Genomic DNA, 27,792 nt, shown 5'->3' on the forward strand with positions numbered 1-27,792 from the left:
ATTCTGAGTTGATAATTGTCTGTATTTAATATTGGATTGGATTTTAAATGAAACAGCACAGGAGCTGTATTTGCATTGGAAAACAACACATACAGAAATAAGTGTAAGGAGTTTGAAAATTGTGATGATTTTTCATTTCATTCGTATATAAACATACCAGAGAGAAAAAGAGAGAAAACTAATTTAGGAAGGTATGTTATCACTTTCATTGTCAATAATTTACAGTTTAATTGATCTTGATTGGGATAAATTTGACACAACCACTGCATGCCTGAAAAAAACAAAATGATCACATAAATAAATAAATAAATAAATAAATAAACTACAGCTACACCTAGCTGAACCAAGGCATGTGCTTATGTTTTCTAAGCAACTGTAAGTATTGTGTATGAAGATGGGTATGGGAGAGTCTGAGACAAAACTAATATCATGAGAACTCTAGCTGGGTGAAATGTCCTGAAAGGTGGTATTATCTGCTCGCATTTGCTGCAGCAGGATTACCCAGGTTCACAGTGAGTTTCACTCTGCCTCCGTCCAGCTCCAAACGAAGGGTATCCGCTGACTGCTGAGAGGTGGTGGCCATCAGCAACCCAAAGGCCCTCTGGGACATGAAGCGCAGGGACACATCCTCGGCCTCTGTGTGTAGCGTCCTTGGTAGCACCACCTTGAGAAACATGCTGCCATCATAACTCACCATGGTGGCTTCTGTGAATCAGGAACATGAAGCATTAGCGGACAGTGAACCCCAGAGGGAATCACAACACTAAATTAAAAACACAAAGTGCGCATTTATAGAATGAAACCTGGATTCAGCTTGAGCTTAATTCAGGTACACCGTGATATAATTTTAGATTGCAGTTTTCATCAGTCACACCAGATGGCAGAAACAGCCTGGAGCATATGAAGACAGCGGTGAGATTGCAGCACCAATCAAATTTCTGAAGGATTTATACCCATCATGGGGCAATACAAGAGGGATTTTCATATATCCCTCATACTATTAGCTGCCAATGGATCTGCGTAATTTGGCCTCTCTGTGAGAAAACCATCTGCATAGTAAATGCAGAGTGATTCAGGCTGAACCACACAGCCGAAGCAACACAGCATTTCTTATGACACACGCATAGCACTGGCAACCTCATGATACTGACACTTCCTTAATGAATCACTATCCAGTGAGGGAATACTGTAATTTACTTTTGAATGGCTTAAATAAAAAACAGCTGAATTTTCTACTGTCTGTTCATTGTCACCTAGACTGCTTCATGGACGTGGCGGGTTATTTTGAGCTGGTTCTCATTTGAATCGATATTATACAGTATTTAGATGATCATACAGCAATTGCAAATGAAATTATTATTGTTTGTGGGGGTTGAGCATCAAGGCATGATAATGAATTTTCTTTGCAACAACCTTTTTTTTTTTCCATCTGTGCAGGCACTTTAAAGCTACAATGCAGCTGAGTTGATAAATAAAATGCCGGCCAAAGTGTGTTAAAAGCTTTGCAGCAGCAATTTAAAATCACTTATCCTCCCCATCCACTATCAACGCTCTCTGAAACTCTTACCCTTCTCACAGCTGCGACCTAGGTAGCCAGTGCCGTTGCAGTCACAAATGTGGCGGTTCCAGCCTTCCCTGCAGTGTCCACCGTTGGCACATGTGTCTCTGGCACACCTGACATGAGTCTCTCTGGTACAGAAGCTGCTGACACCTGTGGCGCCCTGATCCTCTGCCAGCCTCCACAGGTTGCGGCTCTGTCCGTCAATGAAGAGATCTCTCACACAGCCCACGTAGCCAAGGCCGAGGGCGGCTGTCCATACCTCAGGGGGGAGCATGAGGGCTTGGCGATCCTCAGGTAAACCTCCAAGATACATGTCCCCGTCTAGGTCGAGGATCTCACTGCCTTCATTAGCAGAAAAGGGGATGCTCTGGCTGTTCACAGAGATGAAGCCTGTAGGGCAGGCATTAACAGTGAGTCAACTTGGACTTATACAATGTTTTTTTGCAGAAAATGAAGACAGGTACGCGTGGGCTGTGCTAAGTGAAAAATGAAAATGAACTGTGAGATTGAGGAAATGGGCACCAGTTTGTGCTTGTTGTAAAAAGTGTGGATAAAGAAACAGTACTGTCAGCCCTTAGGAATTGATTTTGTGAACAAAAGCAGAAACTTAAACTAAAAATTGCTCTGGAAAAGTGAAGAATTATAAATGACAAATCTGCATTGTCATATTACCCTACTTGGGAAGGACGGAAATGTATTTATAGCAATATGAAGGAAGAAGTAGAAGGCACTGTGTGTATTTTTTGGCTGCTAATAAGGCAGACATTTGGATTGTACTAATAAGGCAGACATTTCCTAATTTGAAGTGGATGACTGTATAATTGGCCACTTGTGAAATAGGTTAACACAGATTTCAAAATGTCATACATATATTATAGCAACTAAAATATTGTTGTAATTAAAACCTAATATGCATGCATGTTTCACTGCTGTGAATAAAAACGCAAAAATGTGCTGATGTGACTGCACCCATGCTGGCATATGGCGATTTCACAGCTTAGAACCTTTTTCTTTTCCACAGCGAAAACTGGAGAAACAGAGTAACAGAAGCAGACGGCGGGCTCCCCCTGCCTTCACAAATACACAAAATTATCTTACCATTGCGTCCTTTCCTCTGAAAGTCCACATGGCACCACTCGCCATCACTGAGCCTTGTGTTACTTGCTTTTATCTTGATGCTGCCGGAGCCCATGTCCATGACCAGGTAGAGAAATCCATCCAGCAGCTCTATGGCAAAGAAGTCGGCCCTGGGCTTCCTGTCGGGCAGCGTTCCCTGCAGACTGCCATGACTGAAGAGCAGCAGGCCGCTGGGCTCTGTGGTGCGGAAGTCAAAAGATATGGCGCCTGTCTTCTTTGTGTTCCATCGGGGCAATGTCAAGTAGGCAGATGGCGTGTCGAAGGTGACCGGCTCCAGGGCTTCCACATTCTCGCAGCTGAATATCAGGTCACCATGGATACTGATCTTAGGGTCTCGCTGTTCAGCCAGCCGTGACAGCTCCAGTCTAAACTCATTGTTCTTGTAGACCACCTAATAAATGAGAGAGATGTCATGGTGAGGTGTCAGCTGGAGAGAGCAACAGATTCAGTGGAAAGGTTGAATATTACTCATTAATACATACTAGAATCGATATGACACAGCAACATTCACAAGGACACGCAGCAGAAAACACAGTGAATCATCCCTGAACTCAGAGCTCAGATAGAAAATGTCCTGATGGTTTCATTTCCAGCGCTGTGTCAAATAAACTAGCACCTTTAATTATACGGATGCAGAAGCGCTCCATACATTAATAAAAAACAAATCAGCCAAATTTTATCTCACTGAGATTGTTCCTGTCTCATACTGTGTATCCATGCAGATACAGAGGAATCATAAAGAACTATTTTACTGGAAGTCAAAGTCAAAAGCTGACTGTTTTAAGTTGTGAGACCAGAAATTCTTCTTCACCGCACTGAGAATCTGCCTGGTTCTCAGGATGTGGATGTTCTTAGCTTTACCACACAATTTATACATTAACTACACGACTGTCATGAGAAAGCAAAAAGGAAGCCAGAGCTGAAAAGCTGATGAAATTTGGAAGTGCATTTAGATTTAGATGCAAATGCAAACATTTACATTTTAAACATTTAGCTGAATCACTTAGGAGCGTACAATGAGTCCGACAATAGAATAATCTTAAATTCACAGCCAAGGAATCACAGACATAGCACCCACACAATGACAAACAGTTTGTACCAAGTAAACTGAAGAGGATCAAGTCAAAGCAGAGGAAGTGGGTGGGAGAGAGGTGGACTCCATCCTTGACAAGAACAACACACACTTTCAAGGTAAATTTAGTAAATGAAGAGGGCATATACTTTTATTTTCATGTGCTCATTTTCATATCTGAACTCATAAGAGGTAAGAGCTAAACAGTGGTAAAAGAAAAAAAAAAAATCAGCAGCGAATGTACAGACCTCCCTCTGGCTTTGAGGAGTATCTGGCTATTGATTTGATATTTTAGATCAATCACAGGAAACAGTGAGAGTGAAATACAAGCCCTTTTTTTTAAAGATATGCACTTGTAATAAAAGATACACAATACCTTGGTCAAACTGAGAGCATACTACAATAGAATGTCTGTGTTGTATCATTTTCTACTTTGATTCTGGGTTCATCAATATGCACAGCAGGAGATGACAACCCTTGTCTCATTTTCTATCAGTGGTAAGTCACCCCGAGCCCATTGTTATCTGCCACATCACTCTGCGACCAGCCGCTGCCTGAGGTGACACACCACACTGCACAGAGGACTAACAGCGGAGCTGAGAGGCAATTTGAGCCAATATCACACTTCACACTGCCTCAGTGTGACTAATTAAGCAGTGAAATCAGATGGTGAAACTGACCATCGAGAAATGAGTGTAACAGGCAATTTTTAAATGGGGAGACAGTCACTTAAACAAAGTGAGAACAGTGCATTAGCAATTATGTACAGACGTTGTTTACAACTAGGAACATAACGTCTAGATGGCTACAAAAATGCAAGCTGTGACCTCTGCAAGGCTATTATATAAGCCAAAGGACAATACAGGAAGTGGAATCCTATTTCACCAATTCAGTCGCCTGTTTTATGTGACAAGGATTACAGAGTATCCCAAAACACAAGAATAAAGCTCTTCCAATGTCAGTTGACAAAGTCCTCCTTTTATGTTTAAGTAGTGAGGAGTAACAGCAGCAGAGAATGAAGACCTTCTCCGCTGCTAACGGCTGTGTGAACACATTCTTCATAACAAAAGTGGGTACGATCTTTGAAGCGTTAAAGCAGAGGACCCTAATGATGTGGTATGGAATATCATGTGGGCACACATACTGCAGACCAATAAGCCAGTGATTTCATAGACAACTTCATCTCTACCTGCTCATTGTTGTAGTTGTGACATTTTTCTGAAAGTGGCCATTATGTTTTGTGTACCTGATGAACCTGATGGCCTCTACGCAGCGGCACTCACATCTATTATCATGTAACATCTAGAGAGATTAGTCATGGCCCAAGCTCTCTACATTCAATAAAATAAGACAGATATACCCCTGAATAAATCCACTGCTCATACAATAAATATTTTAGACACTTCTCACTTTTCTTTCCCAAATTGAATATGTATGTGTGAGAGTTTTGTTCCTCTTGGTCATCACCAAATTCAGAGCTCTGGCTTGGACTGACCCGTCATTGAACCCAGCTTCTGGGTTTCCTGTCGGGCTGATACCATCTGATCAGCTCTGCCTCTGCCTCCGCTCACCAGGACTTTCCAGGTTTGTCATCCCATCATCATGACTCTTTATCCCGTCATACTCTCCCTGCATGCCTACAGCACATCTGTGTGACTACGCACGGTAGTAGTAGGACTAAACAGCACCACCAGCTACACCGCCCACAGAGCGGAGGTTGCAGCATTGGCAGCGTTGCTGGGACAAACCTGTCCATAAATAACATCTCATCTTCATTGCAGTGTATTCACACCGCAGAGTAATTATGCAGAAATCATTCAGCAAACGCCTGAGTGCTTTCAGATGTTGATGTTATGTACTTGACTAACAAATACTGCTAATATCATAACACATACACATTAATTTTAAATGTGTCTGTGCTGGAGAGTTTAATGGAGAAAAATTACAGAGCTGCAGACTGTGAGGACTGTTCCTCTATGGCAACATCAACTGGCTAACATGCTCACAATGGCAATGCTAACTTGCTCGTGTATAGCAGGTAATATTTGCCAGGTTCACCATCTTAGTTTTGCCTGTTAACATGTTAACACATGTTAAGAAGCAATAAACACACTATTTTTGCAGGTATTTGGCCATAAACCAAAGTACTGGACGCATTTAAATTTTAACTTGATTATGATGATGGAGGGAAAGCCAGGAAAAATATTGGCTGAGATATTTCAGTCTGGGCTAAAGTAGTGGAAAACAGACCAACCGACTGACTGGCATTGCCACCCCCAGAGAACAGCGCAACTAAAGATCATAAATGTAAAGAATTTGTCAGTAATTTCTCTATTACTGTGCCATGGGACTGGACTTTGAAATACAGAATACTTGTTGTGTATAAAAATAAAGCCATCTGAAGATTTCAGATCTCCACTATAAATACATCCTGTGACCACAGAAAGTGGCAAGTGAAAACTGCATTTACCATTGGGCCATGATAAGAAACATTTGAAACTGAAAAAGAAACCTTTTTACGTTAGTCTCCAACAATTTTCAAGTAAGTCAGTCAGTCTACTTCAGTCTACCTTTAACAAGATAATATGACAATCTTTATTGTCTGTCAAGCTCTGACTCTCACACACTATAAAGCTGCTGCCTGTTATGCTTTGCTCCAACCTGCTGATGCTGTTACTAGCTAAGTCTTGTTATTTCTACTCTGTTTGCCTTGTGCATTTTGTGTATCCAATCTCTAAGTGATGTGTCTGTTCCGTCCTTGGCGCTTTATACTCCCAGCTGAATCCCATGCAGCTGGATTTAATGGGGATCAAGAGCAGAGCCTAATAACAGTTTATAAGCATTTATGGAATAAATGGTCTTATGTCCTTAGTTGCTAGTGTCTCTGAGAGAAGAGAAGAGTTGGGTATTGATGCCAAGGAAATATGTATACACCCATATGCCACCATGCTATTACTTCCCACCTCACTAAAACATCAACTACTGCCTGTTTTAGTTATGTCTCCTCCTAATCCTTCCTTGCCAGGGGAAAGCATTTCTCTTACTTTTAATGCACATAGCACATCATTTGCTTTTTATGAGATTGCTCACTTCATTAAAAATTTGTGAGACTGGGCTGAAATTGGGCATTAACCCATAATTCAGTGCTTTGCCTATACTAATTTTAATGCTAAGTACATGATCTGAACTTGCATGCTCAAGATAATCAATGTGACAGGTACAGGGCCAGAGTTAAAAGGCTTCAAAAAGGTGGAGGCAGTGATGGAAACTGACTGTGATTCAGGAATGTACAAGAGCAAATGCATCTGTTTCTTCTGTATATTAGGCGCTACATTCTCAAAGGGATTCCCACGGGAATCTATGAATGCATATGCTCTGCACCGTGCAGCCTCTCAGCTAAATGTTTCTCCTTCAAACACCCTACAACAGGAAAATCAATATAAATGTGAGGAGTGATTTTCTATACGCAGAACATGCGCTGCATATAGGAAGGGTTAGTGCTATCTAAAGAGGGTAGGATAGTATTTCCAGTCCTCTGCTGAGACTGAGGTCAGGCTGTACTCACATCTTTCAGACAGCCCATGAAGTTGTTGCTAACAGGGGAGCCTGGCAGGTCAGCTGTGTTTAGGCTGCCCCCTATGTAGAAGAGATCATCAGAGCCCAGCATGGTGTAGTCCTCCTGAGTGTAGCCAGTGGTCGTGAGAATCCCATCCACCAAAATCGTCACCTAGAGGATCCATGTAGAGAGTGTGAGGAAAATAAGTGACAAGACACAGAGAGATTTTAAGTCAAACAGAAAGAACTGGCCTAATTATTTCATGCTTCGTTTCTTGATTCTGGTTGAGCTTGCCTTAATGTTGGATCTAGAAGGCAATTACAAGAACAGCTTTGAAGGGTTCACTAATCTCTGCTGATCCCTGTTTCTGATATATTAGCAGGATTGCAGTAGAGTCAGTATAGCATAAATATTCTTTCCAATGATATTTTGCTCCAAAGCAATATGCATGCCACAGTATACTCAATTAATTTGAGATTAAAGATATCAAGACAGCAATATTGCCAGCAACAAAACAAGATTATTCTTGTATCAGTCTCATCAGTACACAGAGACAATAGGAATGAATGACTGAATAGGGCTATATGGGAAAAAAGATATGCTTGTTGTCATGACAATGAGCCTACAGTTAAAATGTATTACTGCACAAATATAACAGCTCCCACTTTGGGATAATAAGTGAAAACAATTATGATTTTTTTTTTTTTTTTTTTTGTGGATGGACATTTTTTTTTAGCTTTCAGCAAAATCTACTGTGAAAAGCTAATGGCTCTTTTGTAAATTGTATTGCTTGTGATAAATTGCATTTTAGGTCAAAGATGAAAAAATGACAGCTCCAACGAGGCAGGGGACTTCCTGATTCAAAGATTCAGTTAATTGGTCTCAAACCATTCACAATCATTTCAGAAAAGCAGGGCTTGAGTCGAAAGATGTCGTTCAAAAAATGATTTGTCAAAATCAGGCCGCGCCTATTCCTATTGAAGAGAGGGACCTGCTCCCTTAGCTGTCAGGTAAACAGCTGATGCACCTTCACTATACACTGTGTACACATGTCTGATGATAATGTTTGATTTAGAATTTAATTTTAATTAGGACGAAATGAGAATTTTAACCAATTGCAATATAATATGTTTATAGAACAATAATCGTTACAGTTAAAAACCAGAGGATTTCTATTAAAAGAGAAAGATGGCACCAATGAAGGTATCTGTGAGTTACATTTCTACACATCAGCTTAAGTATATATTGGTGGTAAAGTGGTGTAGTCACTCAGAAAAGATTCATCATTATCACCTAGTGAGGTCTCAATAAGCACACAACAAATTTAAAATGTCAGACTCACGATCAAGCGATCTGAGTGGTAAAAGCCCTGGAGAATGGCTTAACTTTGTAAAATCTGTGGTGTGTATTCTGTGAAAATTACTGGTTTGTTAAGAGCAAGAGGATAAGAGACAAAAGAATGACCTGACAAGGTATCTTCAGGTGTCAGGTCTCTAAAATGAGGTCCTGTCTGACCATTCTCTGGGACAGGCAGATATTGATTTCTGTCTATCTAGTGCTGAAGACTTGTCCTCTAGTGGACAATGGCATGGCTCAAATGTGGGTGGATGATACTGCACATCACAGAAACTTCAGAGAATAAAAGTGATTGATGCTGCTTTCTCTTTCATTTCACAATGTCTAGAAAAGCATGACCAATGTCTAATAGTGGGTATTACACCATATCCTGACACTCCAGACAGTTAATTTTCTGGCATTTGAAATCAGAAGTGAAGGATGAATGCGTTCAAAGGTAATTACTGAATTAGGCAAAATTGTCATTAATTAGAAGCACACATTAGGGTAATATTCAGTCTCCAGTCCTGGTTCGTACACTTTAATTTCTCCAGGATTTATAGACAGCCACTGTTACATGGAGCTGATTAAAGGCTAACACATGGTGACTGTTAGTGGAGCTCAAGAGTTACAGTAAGCTTTTAATGCAGTGTTAAGAGGTATCAACAGTGTGGTGTGTATGAATGTTTTTGTGTTGTGTGTTCTGCACAGGCCCATAAATAGGTGGATGCATCATTAATAAGGGTCAGAAAAGGAGAGAATGAACACATTGGTTCAGCCACGACAGTAAAAGAAAAAACCGATGGAGAGGGAGATAGTAATGGGAGGAATTCTAGCCTGAAAAGCACCACCGGATCTAATAAAATGTTTCCACCAGCACTCTCTTGGGAGTTACAGTTCCCCCTATCTACATGTCAGTGAGGTAACTTATCTGAGGGGAAAGCAATTTACACAGGGATCAAATGCACGGCTGAAAGCATAAGTGAGGTTGTAAGCATTGGATTGCAGTTCTTCTGGAAGCCAGGGTAAGAAAATAGATGTGAAGGAAGATGCAAGTTTATATGCAGGTTAATGTGACAAGTTCAGAATATACTGGTAATGACAAGATAGTTAGAAACAAAATGAGCTCTACTTCTGCAAGAAATCAAACATTTAAATGCATTGCACATGGCAGAGCTCATTGTAGAGAGACGTGTTTAATTTAGTTGTGGTTCAGGGAAATTTACTACAATAAGTGATCAGAAGCCAATTTTTAAATACAGTTTTAAGGTAAGACCATTACATTGCACCTTAGCTCAAAGGAGCTCTGCTTGAGCTGATACAATTTGTGTGCCTCAACATATTGTATATACTTCCGAATATGTGCCAAGTGCATTGGCAGACTGAAGCACATAAAGCAATTCCAAAAAATGTCCACACTGAGTCAATGCTCCAAAAACATTTATTACACCGAGCTATGGCATTTTAACATTGGTGTCACCAGGGGCATCTGACGAATATGCTAAAAGAATAAGTTCGAATATATTAGCTGTGCATAAAAAGAAAGCACTGACTAAGAGTGGCTACATGTTTTTCTGGAGCTGACATTAGTGGCCAAAATGTTGTTAAAAATCCACTGTATACAATCTGCTCAGTGACTAACTGGTGAACATAGTGGAGCGTAGCTGCTGAAGTGCCAGATATTTCCCTAAGGGGTTTGTAGAAAACAAAAATAGAGCTAAAGGAGAGTAATTATTTACCAGATGGCCACAAATGTGACTCCACACAATTGATAATGTTGCTCAGTGACTGCTAGAACATCACTATAAGCTGATATTGCTTAAATGTTAGCAAACAACACATCAGAAAAAATGGAACTTAAGCATTCAGAGTTGTGTCAGTTGTCAGTCATTTACTCTCCTTTTTATTCTTTAGCTTTCTTCACCAGATAGTTGTTTACTTTGTCTGTTCACAGTTTGGTGTTGGGCAGGCAACTCTATGTATCAGAATTCATTTGCTGCTTGTCGGCCGCTGTTACTGGAAACAGCACTGATGAGAGTGTTGAACCATAGAGTAAATTTGTAAGCTAAACGCTCCATAGACCTGCAGAAATGGGTAATTGTCTGTGGGTTTGTCACTGCAACCAAGTCATTAATTTGGTGTTAATATAAAAAAAGCATTGGCCAGTGAAGCTTTAAGGTACGGTATGATGGGACTAATTGCAGAGTGACTGTAGAGTGCCAGCAGGGTAACATTTAATGTAACAGACACATCCTGCAAGTCAATTAGTTTAGGAATTCAGGTCTGTGCCCTGTCCAGTGGACAACGGTAATGAATATAAAACCTTAGGGCTGAGTTGTACTTGGCTAGAGTACAGTAGGTACAGCAGTGCAATGTCAGACATACATGCAATGGCTGTATTCATTACATAAGCTTCACTTTGTCTTGCATGACCTCTGTGATACGGCTGCCTACGACTACAAAAAATGTGTTTTTGGCTTGTTGTTACAGTTGAGCTTGTCAAAAATCGGAAAATCTGTCTGGCAATCATTGTTCTGTAAAGATAGAAAAATGAACAAGCTCCAGAGATCTCAACACTGGTGCAGGATACATGAAAATGATGGCTACTGCTGTGTGAGTTGAGTCTTTCTTTTAATAAGGTAAAAAAGGCCTTCACAGCAATCTTGTGGGTGCAGAGAAAAGCAAGTTGCTGATTATAAAAGGACTCAGAGATTCCCAACAAAGCAATCTATTTCATGAGAAAGAGGGCAATGACCTAATATGAGCTTGTAATATCTATCAGAATGTGGAAAATGGGAGACAGGGAGTCCAACAGAGCACATATATAATATTAAACACTCAACAGAAACCAGCACAGTATTTGTTAGTGTTTACACTGATAGTGGACTATAGTGCCTCACCCATGTTCACATGGGCCTGGTATCACCTGGGTCTGATCCAAATGTTAAAGATAATTACGTATCTATTAAGTCTTTAATTTCCAGCTGTCCACATAATGGCAGACATGAGGACAGAATCAGTAAAGTCAATGGAATGTATTTTTTCCAAAAACAGTGAGTGTCTTATGCCTGAGCGCAGCAAGTCTGGACATTACAGGAAGTGGATGCATACACACCTGGCGGAGGTTGCGTGTCACTCGAACATCATGCCAGACATTGTCATTAAACTTCCCACTGGCAGGTTCCACCAGGGCCTCGAAAGCACCAGAGCCCAGGTTGATGACCAGCCACAGAGCTCCGTTCCTCAGGGACAGGTTGACATAGTCTGCTGACTTCCCTGTGTGAAGCAGCAGGCCGTTCCTCTGAAGGGTGCGGAAGGATAGCGTGATCTCATCCAAATTGCTCTGAATGGGTGTCTGGGACAGGTTGTAGCTGAAGAACTCATTGCCTTTGAAGGTGGCCACTGACTCCTCCTGCCCTGAGAGGGAAGGAGAAAACATCTTAGATAATTCTTGCAGTCATCAGGCTTAAGCTTGACTCATCTACTGTACAGTATATTCCCTACTAGAGTTGCACTTTAGTGTGTGACATAAGGCTAACATGAGTGGACAATCAACAGTAATGTATTATTTTTGACAAATATTTCACTATCACCAATAATACGTTGAACAGACCATGTATTTATTTGTAGAGTTATTAACATATGCCACAAGATCCCTGTACACTGCTACAAAGGGGAGACACAATACTGTATATTTTATACACGTTGAAGAATAAGACTGGTGATATTCTTTATTTTTCTCATTGTCAACAAAGGCAGAGAAAGGATCAAAACCAACAAAAAAAAAAAAAAACAACAACAAAAAAACAGATCTTACGAATAGGTATTTTCCGTGTAGCCACAGCCTAATGTTTCTTATTCTGCGATCTGTGAGTCACTGTTACACTTGGTGACACGTGCCTTCATTGCTATGGACATGTGCTTTATAGTCTACTTTGAGTCGATCCCACGTACACTGTTGTGGTGCTGTAAATTCTCAGTAGTACACCAAATATGCAGCTGACAACTGTTGCCAACAAATAACTTATTTACTTCTATTTGAGTCAAGTTTGAGTGCCCAGCTGTTCGAAGAAATCATTTGTCCTCTTGAAGTGTGGCATTTAAAAAAATACCAAGATAAATATGTCAGGCCTTGCAGGGCACCCCTGCAATCCAAATACATTTCCAGTGTGTTAAAATATACAGGTTTAACCAGAGCAGAGGGAAAATGTCAGTTTTGTCTGCCTCATCCTTTCTTAGCATCCCACAATGGCAACATAAGTTTTCACAAGCTGCACTAAGAACCCTATCAATGTACTTTTGGTGTCAAACATCTTTTCTCATAATACTTGATATTATGTTAGTTCATTAGGCTTCCAATGACTGCATGTTACACAAGATAAAGCTTTTTGATTTGTTTTTGACACTTATTGCAAATGTAAGATGAACTATAATGATAGACAGATAGACAGGTAGATAGATACATAGACAGATAGATAGATAGATAGATAGATAGATAGATAGATAGATAGATAGATAGATGGATAGAAACCCTACATTAAAACATGTGCAACTATTTAGTAGCAAATTATACATCTTAAGACTGTGAGGACATGCAACAACCTGAGAGTAAAAACCAGCAAAGTGTTGAAAACTGAACTTGACACTGCAGTTGCAAGCGGTCATACAACTTTGCGTTAAATGTTTTATTGTGATTTTGCCAACCAGCCCTATGGGGTTTGCCTCTGTCCTATTGTATACTGAATGATAAAACACAGTGTTTTACTCAGCTTCATAATTCGCTTAGGCCTTGCACACACATACAGTACATTAACACATTCTGACACCCACTCTTAATCCTCACAATATTGAAATCCACAGTAAAATTCACATTTCCAGTCTCGTAACTTTTGACATTAAACTATTATTTTACATTGAACCACATGAATAATGTTAGCTATTGTATAACACAGTTCTTGAACTCATGAGTGGGCTGTTTCAAGTCAGTATAGGCACCCCTTCCTTCGCTTGTTTATACGATGCAGCCTTCGAGCTACTGAGCAAGTTGTTAGAGGGATAAGCTGTCTCTTAAGCCTATGTTTGTTTGTACAGTAATGTCGGCTTCTGAACTCAGGGGCCAATTTAAACCAGCAGGATCAGTGGTCCCATTAGTCTCCATTGTTTGAGCAGTGTAGTTACACACCTTTTAGGCAGACAGCAACTTGCTAAGCTACTGTTGTTCAGCCTAACTGTGAAGTTCCACATTTGACCGATGTTGCAGGAGAAATGTACACCTGAGTGCAGTAAATACAGTGAACACTGAAGGTAACATACAGTGGTTGAGAGGTTCACATAATGAAGATGACCCTGAATTCCTCTTGAAGGTCTTTGAGGGATCACTAGGGATGTTTGAGATTTCCTACTTACCAAGGAGGTCACCCATTGTCTGCAGCAACAACATTTACCAGCAAAAAGGTAATAATGACTGCTTCTGCTCTGACACCAGACAGACTTTGGCACTGACTCAAGGAAATGCAGTGAGAGACACTGGCTGCAGTCAGTACAGCTAAGAGATGCTGCTGGAGCAGTTTAGCACTTTATGCATGCTGCAGCAGACTGTGGGGGCAGAGCCATCAACCTTCTACCTTGGCTGCAGCTACAGTATAAGATCATTGCACCGCACCATCGCTAAATGCAAATGGATGCCCATGTGTGCAGAAAAAGACGGCTCAGCAGAATATGATGGCAGCATCAACAACTCTACATGTCTCTCTTCTCTTCTCATGGTCTTGTCTCCGCTTTACATTATACAATCTCTCAACTCCTTGCACCCCATGGTCCTCTCTAAGTTCAGAATACAAATAGTGAATCCTTATATCAGGATGCAGCTCTGGCAAATTCAATACAAAATATGGAGGGAGCTAATGCATCTTGGGTGCCACCTGAACGCTGGACAAGTTAACTTTCAGATAGTTAATAGCAGCTTATGCTGTTGCTATGGTCATGTCCAAAAAGGATTATCTGTAAAGGTCCTGCCCAGAGCCACACATTAGCTGCTGCCACAGTATGAGGCACATCAAACGTGCCAGGAGGTGGGATGACTTTACCTGCTCTTAATTCCTGGTAGCCCACCTGTTTCAGTCTGTGTTACAATTACACTGTGATGCAGTAGCCACACCACCATGTCAACATGTTGACTGCTCATTAATATTAAGCTTTACAGCTGATTCATTTCAAAGTGGTTCAAAAGCCCAGAGCACAGATGGCTGTTGCTGACTTTGTCTCTTGCTCAGGGGCGGGGAGTCAGTTGTTGGCCAGGTGTACCCAAACCTAAGTCAAGTAGTGTGGGCATGTGGACGGCGGGGTAATTTTTCCCTTCTGGCCTGGAGGCAGGGATGTGCATAAGCACTCTGGGCGGTCAATAAGCTACACCTGCTGAATAATCGCACCATCTACAGTATATCTGTATGTCAAAGAATTCTGGGAGTGAAACACATACACAAGCAGCCGCCTGTGACTGCTCGTCTGCAAAATGCTTTTAGTTCATTTATAAACTGAAGGACAGGGAGGGACAACTATGGGGCATATTTGATTTGAAATTAGTTGTGGCCAAATAAATTCAGATCAACTCTCTTTAGTATCTCTTCAGGCTAAATGAACATTGTCAAAGTTCATATCAAACGTTTGTTATAATATTAAATGGTTGAATAAAACTTTGATGTCTCATGAAGTCAGATGTACTTTGTGACTAATGCTATACTATGAGTGCTTGCTTGGAGGGTTATTTCTGTAAATCTTCATTCCACAATCAATTACTAACCTCTTATTATTATTGATGCATGAAATGGAGCAATTACATTTAGGCCTCATTTCACGACAAATCACACTGTGGTTGGCCTTTAGGACACACTTACTGTATGACTTACTAAATGTTTTATATAGTAGCGTTATTCTAATACAGAAATGTTAATCATTGTGCAGTTGAAGCAGTAGAAGCATACAATGTATTCAACTGCATTGCTCTATCAGCATTCCTATCAATTAAAGCAAGAACTTATACTGAACATTATCTTTTGGCCTTAGAAAGACTGATTACTTTTTGTGAACACGAACAAATTTCGTTTCAAAGAATCGAGACCTTAATCTATAATGTCACAGTCATGTACAGCCTCAAGCTACACCATTTATAGTGGATGAAAAACTGGTGTAATCATAGGCTACTGTGAAGTATTCGCCTTTTCATCTACTGTAAATGACCTCAATATTAGTATTAATCAGTTCTACACCAGAAAATATACATGAGAACACCCAGCATCCTGCCACACACGTTTCTTTCATCTTCACAGATTTGTGCTCTATGAGAGTAGGTGTAACATAGTTGAGCTATTTCAGTTTACATCTGCAGAACATGTATAATGACATCTTACTGAAAATAAAAACACTAATGAATTGATTTTGTTTCTGTGGACCTGTACATATATATATATATATATATATATATGAAATCCTTAACATATAAGCCGTAACAATTAACAAAAATGTGATTTCTAGAAAAACTTGTCATCTAAGACTGTGTTTTATCTCAAAATAATGGTCTAACTAACATTTCTGTAATGAAAAAAGAGGACTAATGTGTATTATACTGTCAGTGGGTCATCAAAGCCAAGTCTCTGTGTTTAGAGACGACATCGATTGCCATGGAGACAGGATGGTGACTTTTATCTCAGTCTCCCAACATGTGGCAGAAAACACAAAACATAAATACAGTCAACTTCATGTGGGTCAGTGAAACCCATATTATGCAGTCAAAATGCCCCTTTTTTCTGTAATGTTCTGATGTTTTACCTACATTGTATTGGATGAATGTACTTCAGCTTTACTATGATTCAGATGTTAATCGGCACTTGAATTAAAATGTGTGCAAAACGCTCTTTTTTTTAATGAAGAACAGAACATCACAGTGGTGTCTATTCTTGACTGTGTGTGTATGTGCAAATACCTCTTCCACCAGTTGTTTGAAATCTGTTTTTTAATCTGTGCTTTTATGGATATTCAACACATTAGCACCACTGCAAATCATTCAGAAATCATTTGAAGGGAATGTAATTTATAACCCACCTATCAATGATCATAAACAACCCAATGATCACACATTTGAGAAATCAGCACTATCTAGTAACTGCATTAAAATTGTGCATATAACAGCCCGAAGTATGCAAAAAAATATGCTGATAATATGTTTGTGTATATTTCTGATTATTTCAGAAGCCAATAAAAGGTTTTTGTGAGCGGACGTGAGACACATTTGGCATGAAATCCCTTTTTTACTGACACCTGTTCATTTCCTTTGATAACACCATGAAACCAAACCGAAGAGATTTTATGTGCATAGATGCATTACCTTGGCGAAAAACTGCAGAGGTCAAAGGTGATGTTCCAGTAGCTCAGTCAGTGGTCAGGACAAGGGTTTGACGGACAAAAATTGAGTGAGTAGTGAGCATAACATGACAGGAAGCAAAAACGAATAGGCAAGTATATGAGAAAAGAGGAGAGGAAATATTAGTGCAGCACAGTTAACTAAAATGATTTCAGGGGAGGGGAAATGTTGTGATCAGGTGGCTGGGAAGGAAAAGCAAACCAATAGACCCCATACCTTGGCGGTTTAACATCAGGTGCGCCAGACCTTGAGGGAAAGAACAGAAAAAAGGATACGAAAACAGGAAGTTCATAAAGAGGTTCGGGAGAACAAAAGCATTGTCACAATGTTGGACTGCAGTTTGTGACAGACATCCTGGGGTAGGTACGGATGTCAAAGTTCAAACTAAAATATAAAGGGGAAATCAAACCAAAAACAGACAAACATCTCAAGGGAGGAGAGGGAAGGCAAGGAAAGAAAAAAACATCTTGATTGGTGCAACCCTTATAGGTAGTTGCTCACACAGATGCTTTTTTCTAAATGGAACACATACTGTATGTTTACTTGATGCAGACAGTGTTTGAGATGTATCAGATATAGATAAAACCTGCTTTACCCCTAATCTTAAAAGTTACACGTAGTAACGGTAGATCTACGATCTTGGATCTCTAACGGAGCTCTATAGGCTCAGCCCCTCACCTCCACCTCTCTACACACAGATATTTTTGCATGTAAGTGCTCAGCCAATCCCGATGAGCTGATTTAAGCTTCTACGTGGCATTATTTTATGAAAGGGCAGAAGCGACACTATTCCTTATCCACTAAATCTTGAGCGACTATCAAACTTTTTCACAGAGGATTTACCACCTAATAGAGCTCGATAGGTTTAGGGGTGGAAGGTGAGGACTATGCCCCTGCTATACACTGAAATAAAAACCATTAGGTCAGCCAGCAATGACCTGCCATACCTGACCCTTTAATGCCGGAAAAAAAGCAGAGGGGAGCTCAGACATAATGCTGCACCGTGTTAAAGCCTCACTGACTATAAATCATCATACAGTGGGTCAGCCAAGGAAAAAAACACCACAACTCACCTCTATTTCCTGTCAAGACAGAAGGGTTAGCCCAATGTACAGGCTGCTGTGTTGGACACAGGGGCTGATCGCATTGGTCCACATATACAGGAATGAATGGTGTAACCCTTTTAACCACTAACACAGACAGTATACTCCAAACTAAATGTAACATGGCTCATTATAAAGCTATAGTAAAACTACCAGAAATATATGCCGTAAACTGAAAATACACTGAAACCTATGAATAACATGATATTGCTGAGCAGTTGAAGATGACAGTATATAAAAGTCAAGCTGGTCTGCCTGCACACACTGTGGCCATCAAAGCCAAATTGGATTTAGTTTTGTGCGCACCACCAGCTTAAGTCTGTCACACCTATGTCCTGTGCAAAGCACAGACACAGATAAACACAGACAAACCTCACCTGCTCCTCTTGCCAAGAAGGAGATGGAAATGACACAATACAACACCTCTGCTGAGCACATGAGTCCCACTGTGCCAGCCAACACAAACAGCTCTCATTAGTGTATCAACACTCTAAGATGCTCATACGGCAAGTCCCTCTCCCACAGTTCAAGTCCCTGTTCAGTCATTAGGTAAAACCTTATGAAGGAGCTCCTCACTCTCGCACAAATCTCCTCCACATGTTCCTTTGAACAAGGCTGGTCAGGATGCAACTCCAGGTGTGGGATAGACATGATTACCCCGGGACAATCCTTGCCTGCCAACATGTAGGCTTTTGTTATAGTGTACCATTGCAAAGCCACTGACTGAGCCTCTGCTTAGACAGGATTCACCCACAACCCTGTCGACATAGCAAACAAAGAGCTGCTGTGTGTACCCCCACTGTGTCTGTGCATTCCACATGACAAGCCAACTTATTTATATACAAGGCATAATTTATGCCACCTCTTCTTCCCCTCATCGCCGCTCAGGTGATCACATTTTCCCTTGACGTACTAAGGTTTGACTGCACTTGAGCTCAAGCATCATCTTCCTCTGGTGTCTGTATGCTCTACTCATGGTTATGCTATAAAAGAAAAAGTGCAAGGTTGCAAGCCACCACTGACCAAGACAGCAAGAGGGATGTGAGGTAACGTCTCTTTCCATCTGTTTGTCTTCTACAGGTGTGAAGGTGGATGGGTGGGTTGCCCGTTATCCAATTAATAACCAGAATCAGTCACAAAGCCAGATGCCTTTGCTTTGTCAAGTGGAGCATGCCCCTTTCGAACCCTTCACTCTGCTGGTTTGTGTGTCACTGGAGAAGGGAGCTTTGACCCAAAGAATTCACAGCTATAATGCCGTACACTTTTGATTTCTTTTTTTGAGCACTGGGGCAAGCAGAACTGACCTGCATCTCTTACTAATGGACACTGATGCTGGCGACCAAAACAGATCAGGGCAAGCAGCACTTAGCAAGTGTCTCAGCCAACAAAGCGTTCTTTGACTTTAACTGTGCAGTCCAGGAAAAGTGGATGAGGAATGGTGTCATTGCGGCCCTTGTCTTGGAGCAGTCATCCATTGAATATGCTCATCCCACATGGCTGAACCTTACATCGTAGCTCACTGCACGAAAAGGCAGGGATACCTGTAGAATCCCATTAGAGAGGCATGAAAATAAATCACCTCTCCTGCCAGTAATCTATTAGTTTTCTGTTTTTAAATAAGAGACAACCATAACAATATAAGACGAGTTTCGGGGGAAACAGAAATTTACCAGGTGATATAAGATCATTTTATTAAAATGTTTGCATCTTGCTTTTAGGATCCTTTTGACTTGGCCTCATTATAGCCCACTGTTCTACTGATGTGAAGTGATGTTAATTGATAATTTCATCATGGAATTCGGTTTGTGAACAGCAATCATCTATTAATAAGGTGTTTGCCTACTTATCTACATCTCCTAATCTTGTGTAAATCCATAATAAATCGTAAATAAATAAAGACTGCTGCTGAACGACGCTTTGTGTTTTCAAACCATCAGGCAGGTTGCACCTATGGCCACATCGCAGTTAATGATGTTCAAGCTGGTTGGAGGTTTGAACCCATATAATTTTCTGTCCACTGTAATTCAGTGTGGGTTTACCCAGTAAAGGTTAGCGAGGGGAACGTATGACAGATACAATGAGTGCAATGATAATATTCTAGCGAGTGCTGCCATGCTGGTATAAAATAGCTGAAATATTTTTGGATTGTGTTAAGTATCAAGGTTTCCTCCCTCTCCCTCTTTTTGATTCAACTTATTTTTATCCTCATGTGAAAGTTTTTTTTTATTGCTATCTACAACACATAGAAGGTTATAAAATTTTTCACGAATAAAATGAGATAGAGAATTCATGTCCGTGTGGCTAAAAACCAAAATAAATCTGCTATCTTAGTGGGTTTAATTTATAAATATAGTGAAAATACAAATGCAGATGCTGAAGGACCTCTCAGTCATTATTGTGACATTAATTAGCGAGCATCTACGAAGAAAGAGCCATTGCTCGAGGATTAAGATTTGCCATATTTGCTTTTCCAAGAAAAGTACTGTATTATGGAGCCTGTTGTAATGAGGGATTAGACCAAGGTCACTGCTGCTGAAAGATGCAAGCCCACCAGGACCAGTTTACTTTCTTTCAAAGATTTCTATGCTTGCTTAGTCGCCCCTGCAGTTCTTAGTCTCAGTGTGTCCTTAGTGTGTGCTTACACGTGAAACAATGAAAATGTGTTTGCACTTGGAATGTCTGTGTTGGGTGAGGTTTTCCTATACGTTTGAGAGATTTCTCTGTTCTATATCTGCCATGTGAGGTAGCTGTCCTTATCTCTCGTTCACAGACCTGTGTTTTTTTCCACTCACAAAACATCAGAGGATGCTGCACTCTCTGGCATTAGAGCATGCCCCACCATGGCCTTTGTCCGCACAGATCGACGGGAGCCCACGTGCTGCACACTGTCGATGAACAACTCAGAAGACTCACCTGCTGTGCCGAAAGGTTTTCACTGCCTTAAAGCAGTTCCTCAGACAAATACAGATAATTCCTGCACCACTCAAAACCCACAGCCAAGCCCAAATATAGCATATGGGTAACCATCTTAGCCATCTCTGAAGGAGGGAGGCGATTTAGCTAATGCAAACATTCGTCTATTTCTGTCAAATGCAAGGACAACAAAGACTTGCTGCCGAATAGCACATGGAGTGGTTTGAAGGATAGCAAAAAAGGCATCTGGTGAGTGTGATTTTGCTGTTGTCATTGTTGTTTTCATGCCTTCTGCATTGGGAATTGTCTCCATGTCAAGCTTTAATCCAATAAACATTCTGATGTGCTCTCTTTGCAGCATGTCATTTAATAATGCCCGCCTTTCTGCTGTGAGCAGAGCCATACCATCTTTGCCCATAATTAAGCATGATTAATGCTTGTTTTTTTTGAAACAGTGCAAGGATGAGACCTATTAACTGTTACTGAAGCATATGACCATACACGACAGTCACTAAGTCTTAGTGAAGTGCTGTTTTAAATGCAGCATCTGTAGAATCTGTCCCAAAACATTCAACATCTCTGATAACGTATCACATCTAATATTTTGTACACCACTATGTATGTGTGTGCTGTTGTTGAATCCATTCTACACTTTTGTACTTGTATTCTGCACGACAATGTAAAGAGACTATACATAATGACAGAAACATTTTGCAATCTTCAGTCTATTTTGCTGATACACAGCAAGTAAGTGTCAGAAGCAGGATTTTGGAGAGCAGGTGTGCATAGGTCTGTGCTGGTGATTTATAATGTGCAGTGGTTCAGTGCACCTTGCGCTGGTCTCTTGAGCCTGTTGGCTGCCCTTTCACCACAACCAGCAGTCCTTACTGGAGAGATGGATGTCTCGCTCTGATGCCAGCTAAACAAATCTCTCTCCTCGCTTTCAATCTTCATTTCACGTTCAGTATGTGCACCCCATCGGAAAACCAGTCCTGTTTAATTGTGGTCAGTAAAAGTGTAACGACAGAGGTGTCTGTTTTCCTGCCAAAGGATATTTATTCCTCTTAAGAAAATAATTTTATATGCAAATATTGTTACAATTTTATGAATGTCAAGACCTTGGTATTCAGTTGTTATACCAGAGGATTTATGCCATCATGTCTGAGTTTAATCCACATACTGACCTTGGAGCATAAGGCTTAGTAAATCTTAACAGTAAACAGTAGTTGACATGAGGAAAATATGCACTGAAGAGAGAGGAAAAACACAGAAGTTATAAATAATAAAACAAAGTATATCTGAGCAGTCATTTTCTCTGCCCCCCCCATACTCTGAGACACCCGCATACTCTGCAGACCTCCCCAGTCACCTTGAGCCCACTGATTATATATACACAATGAGCATTCTGCGCATTAAGCGTTTTTTCCTTTGTGACCTTGTGACCATTGATAGTACATCTCCTTTAGCTTAATTTGTTGGATGTCAGAACTGCAGTCCAAACTGACAATAACAACCTGATAATAACCAAACACACTCTCACACACTGAGGCTGTGGTAATAGCCTTTGCAAGTAAGAGCACCAGGGAAAACAAATTATGTTCATCATTACGCTCATTATATAATGCACTGTCTTACCTTCTACTTCTTTCTGGACAGCTGCAGGAGAATAAAGGAAACCACAGATATTTAATGTTCACAGAAGGATATTTTTCAGTATCAATCCAACACACAAACCAACAGTCTACATCAAAACTAACACACAATGATGAAAACGTCATGTTTTGTTTAAGCTTTCTGCTTCTTTCAATGAAACATGTTATCTGACTGACACATGTTATTTGCAGAGTATGGTTGTTTGTTCTGTTAGTATAGCTGTAGAATTAACATTACTGACAAAAATCCTGGCATTGAATCCAACAAATAGTCTGTATAGTCATATAATCACAGACAGAGTCACAGTGCAGTGTGAATGCAATGTCTTTCAACAATTTGTTAGTGAATAGCCTATTAGTAGCTAGACAAGAACTAAACATTTGGCAGAACACTCTCAGTTATTGTGATGTTTAAGAGCTACATTCACTATTCACTCCAGTATTATGGTATCACTTAAATAAGGCATACTTGTTAAAAAAAATGCAGGCTGTCATTAAAGACTACATCAGTGGCTACTGTAATGGTGTACAGATAGATAAATTGTTAAAATTAATGCAATAAAAAGAACATTTGCAGCTTATGGGTCCACTTTTTAAAAGAAGGAATCCCTACCAGGATTCTGCTTTGTCTTTTAAGCTAGGAAGGTCCCCACCTGTGACCCCTGACCTTGAGGGACAAGGCTGCAGAGCTTCAAAGCCAAACGTGTATTAATGACTGACTACTACTAAGTTTTGTCCTTTTGTTTTGTTGACTTACCAAAATAAAAAAAACCGACATCCATTTGATGGCCTGTTAAATGTCCCTGTGTTGAAAACAGCTGTCACATGAGGACAGCTGCTTATCCTCCATGACTTGTGGAGATAATTAATAAGAGCGCTGGACTCACACATCCAAGCAGCTTTCAAGTACTGCTGTAGTATACTTTAGCCTGGATTGCTTTTACATGGACATTATTAATTATTCTCTGAAGCTCAATGACATAGACATGGGGCATTGATAATCAATCAATCAATCAATACCTTCCTTTATTTAAGCTAAAGATTTTTCAGTAGCCAAGCAATGGCATTACAAAAGAACTGCATAGTTAACTATAGGGAATTGTATATCACAACGTTATGCCTCTGAGATTATTAATGTAATGTATGTATACTGGTGATATTTAAGTGTTTGTGATTAAGTGCTTCTGTTGCATGTGACCCTTCGCAAATTTCACAGAGGGCAACATATTTCACTATAAATTTGGTGTATCACCAACTCATACAAAACACATAAATAAATAAATGAATGAATAAATACCACGAATGCTAAAAATACATTTTGTTACAAATAAAGGGATGATATTTTTCTTACCTTCATGGCAGTACCTTCCCCTGTAGCTGGTATTGATACAGTCGCAGAGGACCTCTCCTTGGCTGACGGAGCACAGGCCTTTGTTGCTGCAGGGAGAGTGTGCGGCACATATGTACTCCAAATCACTATGAACAGCTTGACCATCCAACAGCACTGGTAGTGCCTCCCCCAGTTTCAAATTGGCTATAAGGCCCTGGAATGGCGGCTCATATTTGACAGTGCTGGACGTCAGGGCAGAGAGACGCACGTCAGGTGAGATCCCCCCCACGTAGAGGTCACTGGCCACTACCATCTCTTTTCTCTTGGACTTCACCTCAGCCACTTTCTCCTCGTTGTCCACCACCAGCCTGGTCTCTTTGTAATTACGAGAAAGAAGGATTCTGTGCCAGCGCTGGTCGTTGATGCGCGTCTCTGTGTGCAGGGAGGCTGGTTCAGCACAATGGATGGTGAAGCGCATCTGGAGCCTCCCGTCTGCAATTAGAAGCTCCAGGAAGTCGCAGTTCCCTCCATCATCCAGATAGAGCACCAGCGCTTTGCTGGTGTTAGTTTTCAGGATAAAGCTGAGCTCACCTGTTGTCTTGGCGTCCCACTGGCCGTAGCGTGTCCACTGACCAGGAACCCCCTCATACTCCAAAGCTATTCCTGTTAGCACCAATCCAGCTAACAACAGTAACCAGGAAGCCTTGCCTTCACACCTACCCATGATGATTACTATCTACAACTACCAGTTTCCTTTGTGGTCTCTAATTCATATGTATCCAACACAGCTGTGAGGAAGAATTGTTATCTAGTGTCTACACTTATTTAGTTATCACCCTAGAATTAGCAAAACTATCACTGCAACTCCCACATGCAGTAAAAGAGTCTCTTTAGCCTTGAATGACTATCCTGATTCTTTTTGCCATCTCTCCATGCGTGACACGTGACAGAGCGAACAAATGAGGCACATTGCAGAATACTTTGCATCTACTTTGAATCAGCTGAGAAAGAGAACAAACAACACAAGTGATCCACAATACTGTGTGCTTCCTCGTCTTCGCCATCCAGTGTTTTGGCCTCCATCCAGTACTGTTCCTGTCAGTTCTCCATGGGTTAGCTAGGCACGCAGCCTAGGTACAGCCTCCATTCTCCTCAGCCTCTCAACATCCTAAGACATAAAAGAAGAACATGTAATGAATAGCTGGAAAGATTCCTAACAATCTATTGTACAAAAAAGGTAAATAATCTATGGTCATTATGAATAACATGGCAAATTAACGACAGACTCTAACAAATCATTAAAATTGCAGAGGTAAACATGGAGATTACTGTTATGAAGATTTCAGCATTCAGCAGGGGTTCACATTTTTTATAAGCCATTTCAAACAACTTATTGTTGCCTTCTGGTTATCATAAAGATCATGGCCACAGCCTAGAGATTCCAGCAACAGATTCCCTCAACACGATATTTTGGCCAAGGAACATCTCAATCCTGGCACCCCACCTCATGTTTTAACATTCAGGCAGAAAGGGAAACAGAGGGTCTCACGAGCTTGCTGAGACCTGTGCTGATTTCAAACACGCTGGTGGGTAAAGTCTGTTTCATAAGCACCCCCACAGATGTTTTGGTGCAATGCATGGCCTCACTAACTTCAGTGATGTTGAGCCCCTTAAGCCGTCTGCGCTCCCTGCACTCAAGCTAAGACGTTACAGCTAAACAACACATGCAGGCCAGAGGCTGGGAGGGATGTAAAGGAAGAGGTCTGTATTAGAAACCAACCACCAAAAAAAAAAAAAACCAAACAAAAAAAATCAATATTTTGTGATAACAAAAGAGGGCATGCCTCCCAGGCCTGAGGACACAAATAAAGTTGGGCACCAGTCTTTGGCTGAAGTGGGAATCTGCCCTGACTCATTGCTACCATTCAGACTAAAAGCTGCAACTGGTGCCCAATCATCGTGCGTCTGGGGAGACTGCACATATTCTAAGAGACAAAATTTGTATTTAAAGGATGAGAGTAGTGTTTATTCTTCTTTTCATTATTACCAACAATTTCCCTACAGAGAACAAAACCAATAAAGAATTTATTCTACAGACAAGTATTGTCTATATAGTCACAAATTTAGCTTATGCCTCTGTGCCAAAGAACTCACTGCTGTACAAAACCTATTAAAAACACATAAAAGAGCAATACCGTTGTGTGATCTAATTAAGTGATTAAAACCAAAATCAGACACTACAATCTATTACAACCAGTTTGCACAACAGAGTGGAACATCATTGTAGATTTCAAGGATGCATACTATGTATATATTGCATGCAAAACATCTTAAATCTGATCAAACTCAAAATATGTTTGATTTAGAAAGAATAATGTTCAGTGCCTGTTAAGCTCTCCACTCTTAACATTCACAAAATGTACCAAAGTCACCCTGTCTCCTCAGAAAGAGAAAGGCATACAGATACTAGCATTTTATGTACGAGGTGTTGATCCATTCAGATTCAGTTGATTAGTCTACAATAAATACTCACTACAGGAAAAAAATTGTCAAGTTAAAGCTCTAGGGTTTGTCATAAACCACAAAAAGAGCTAATTTGTCTGAAAATAAGAAATAATGGGAAAGAACTCACATTTATACACATTTCTCAACTAGGAGCAGAAGCAGAAGTGTGGCCCAATTTCATCTCTGCCACAGAGAGAAATATAATATGTGTTTGAGTCTACAGGGAATTACAGCCTCTATTGGGTCTCTTGCTGATGAGGGAGTGCTACAGTTGGGGTTTTTTTCGCTAAAGGTAGACGTCACAACAAAGAGTGCAACGCAGCAAATTCACAGCTCTTGTCACAGTTTCTCCCCAAAGTATCAGAAGGCTGCAGGCTGGGAGAAAACCCCTCTGATAGATGGGTTTATCATGGTAATAGCTGTATCTTGGAAGGTCATAAAAACTGACACCCTCCTCACAGGATGAATTGCAATTTTCCAGGGTCAGGCATGGTGTGTGAAATGTTTCTTAGGGCCTGTTGCAGCTGTATATACGTGCTCGACTTGGTTTTGATTTAGAAAAATAACACATTAGTATTTTTGCACATAAAAAGAAAAGGAGACATGTGGTGCTTTCATGGTCTCTCCCCATGATAATTGTTTTTCAGCAACTCCCATTTACACTAATTAAGAGCTACTTGTGCTTCGAGACACCATTAAAAGTTATATAAATGTACCATAATTCACAAGTAGTACAAAACCATTTAAAACTGAAATATTCTGAAGTAAATATTGGTTTAAAATCTGACACAAATAAGGTTCCATTATCTATACCGCTTATATCTGAACCGGGTTGCAGGGGGGCTGGAGCCAATCCCAGCTCACATTGGGCAAGGGCAGGATACACCCTGGACAGGTCGCCAGTCTATCACAGGGCTGATATACAGAGACAAACAACCATTCACACTCACATTCTCACCTATGGGCAATATAGAGTAACCAATTGACCTAATATGCATGTCTGGAGCTGGAGTACCCGGAGGGAACCCACACAGACACAGGGAGAACATGATAACTCCACACAGAAAAGCCCCAGGCCTCAGGTTAAATAAGGTTTAAGATTAAATAAGGTATCCTTATTAAAAAATGTATATAACCATGGGCCATGCAGACAATAACTCCAGAGAAAATCTTTTGTTTGTATCTTGTATATCCTTCTGTATCTGTACCTTT

General features: G+C 40.5%; 1 protein-coding gene across 3 annotated transcripts in view; it reads right to left on the reverse strand.

The window, feature by feature from the left end:
• LOC139607665 (neurexin-2-like) overlaps nucleotides 1-27,792 on the reverse strand; it is a 108,421-nt gene that overhangs the window by 62,377 nt on the left and 18,252 nt on the right. For 2 of the 3 annotated variants that reach the window (XM_071460743.1, XM_071460741.1), the window contains exons 2-10: nucleotides 24,097-25,243; nucleotides 22,729-22,749; nucleotides 17,294-17,323; nucleotides 17,042-17,053; nucleotides 11,777-12,078; nucleotides 7,336-7,497; nucleotides 2,660-3,089; nucleotides 1,568-1,951; nucleotides 502-705 (exon numbers count right to left, since the gene is read on the reverse strand). In XM_071460743.1, coding sequence (XP_071316844.1) covers nucleotides 502-705; nucleotides 1,568-1,951; nucleotides 2,660-3,089; nucleotides 7,336-7,497; nucleotides 11,777-12,078; nucleotides 17,042-17,053; nucleotides 17,294-17,323; nucleotides 22,729-22,749; nucleotides 24,097-24,799 — 2,248 coding nt within the window. In that variant the 5' untranslated portion in view covers nucleotides 24,800-25,243. The remainder of the gene's footprint in view (nucleotides 1-501; nucleotides 706-1,567; nucleotides 1,952-2,659; nucleotides 3,090-7,335; nucleotides 7,498-11,776; nucleotides 12,079-17,041; nucleotides 17,054-17,293; nucleotides 17,324-22,728; nucleotides 22,750-24,096; nucleotides 25,244-27,792) is intronic. The other variant, XM_071460742.1, reaches the window with a different exon arrangement.

This window comes from Trachinotus anak, unplaced genomic scaffold (assembly GCF_046630095.1).
Source record: "Trachinotus anak isolate AG129_WGS33_773 ecotype Australia unplaced genomic scaffold, CSIRO_AGI_Tana_v1 ptg000024l, whole genome shotgun sequence".
NCBI classification, from domain to species: Eukaryota; Metazoa; Chordata; class Actinopteri; order Carangiformes; family Carangidae; genus Trachinotus; species Trachinotus anak.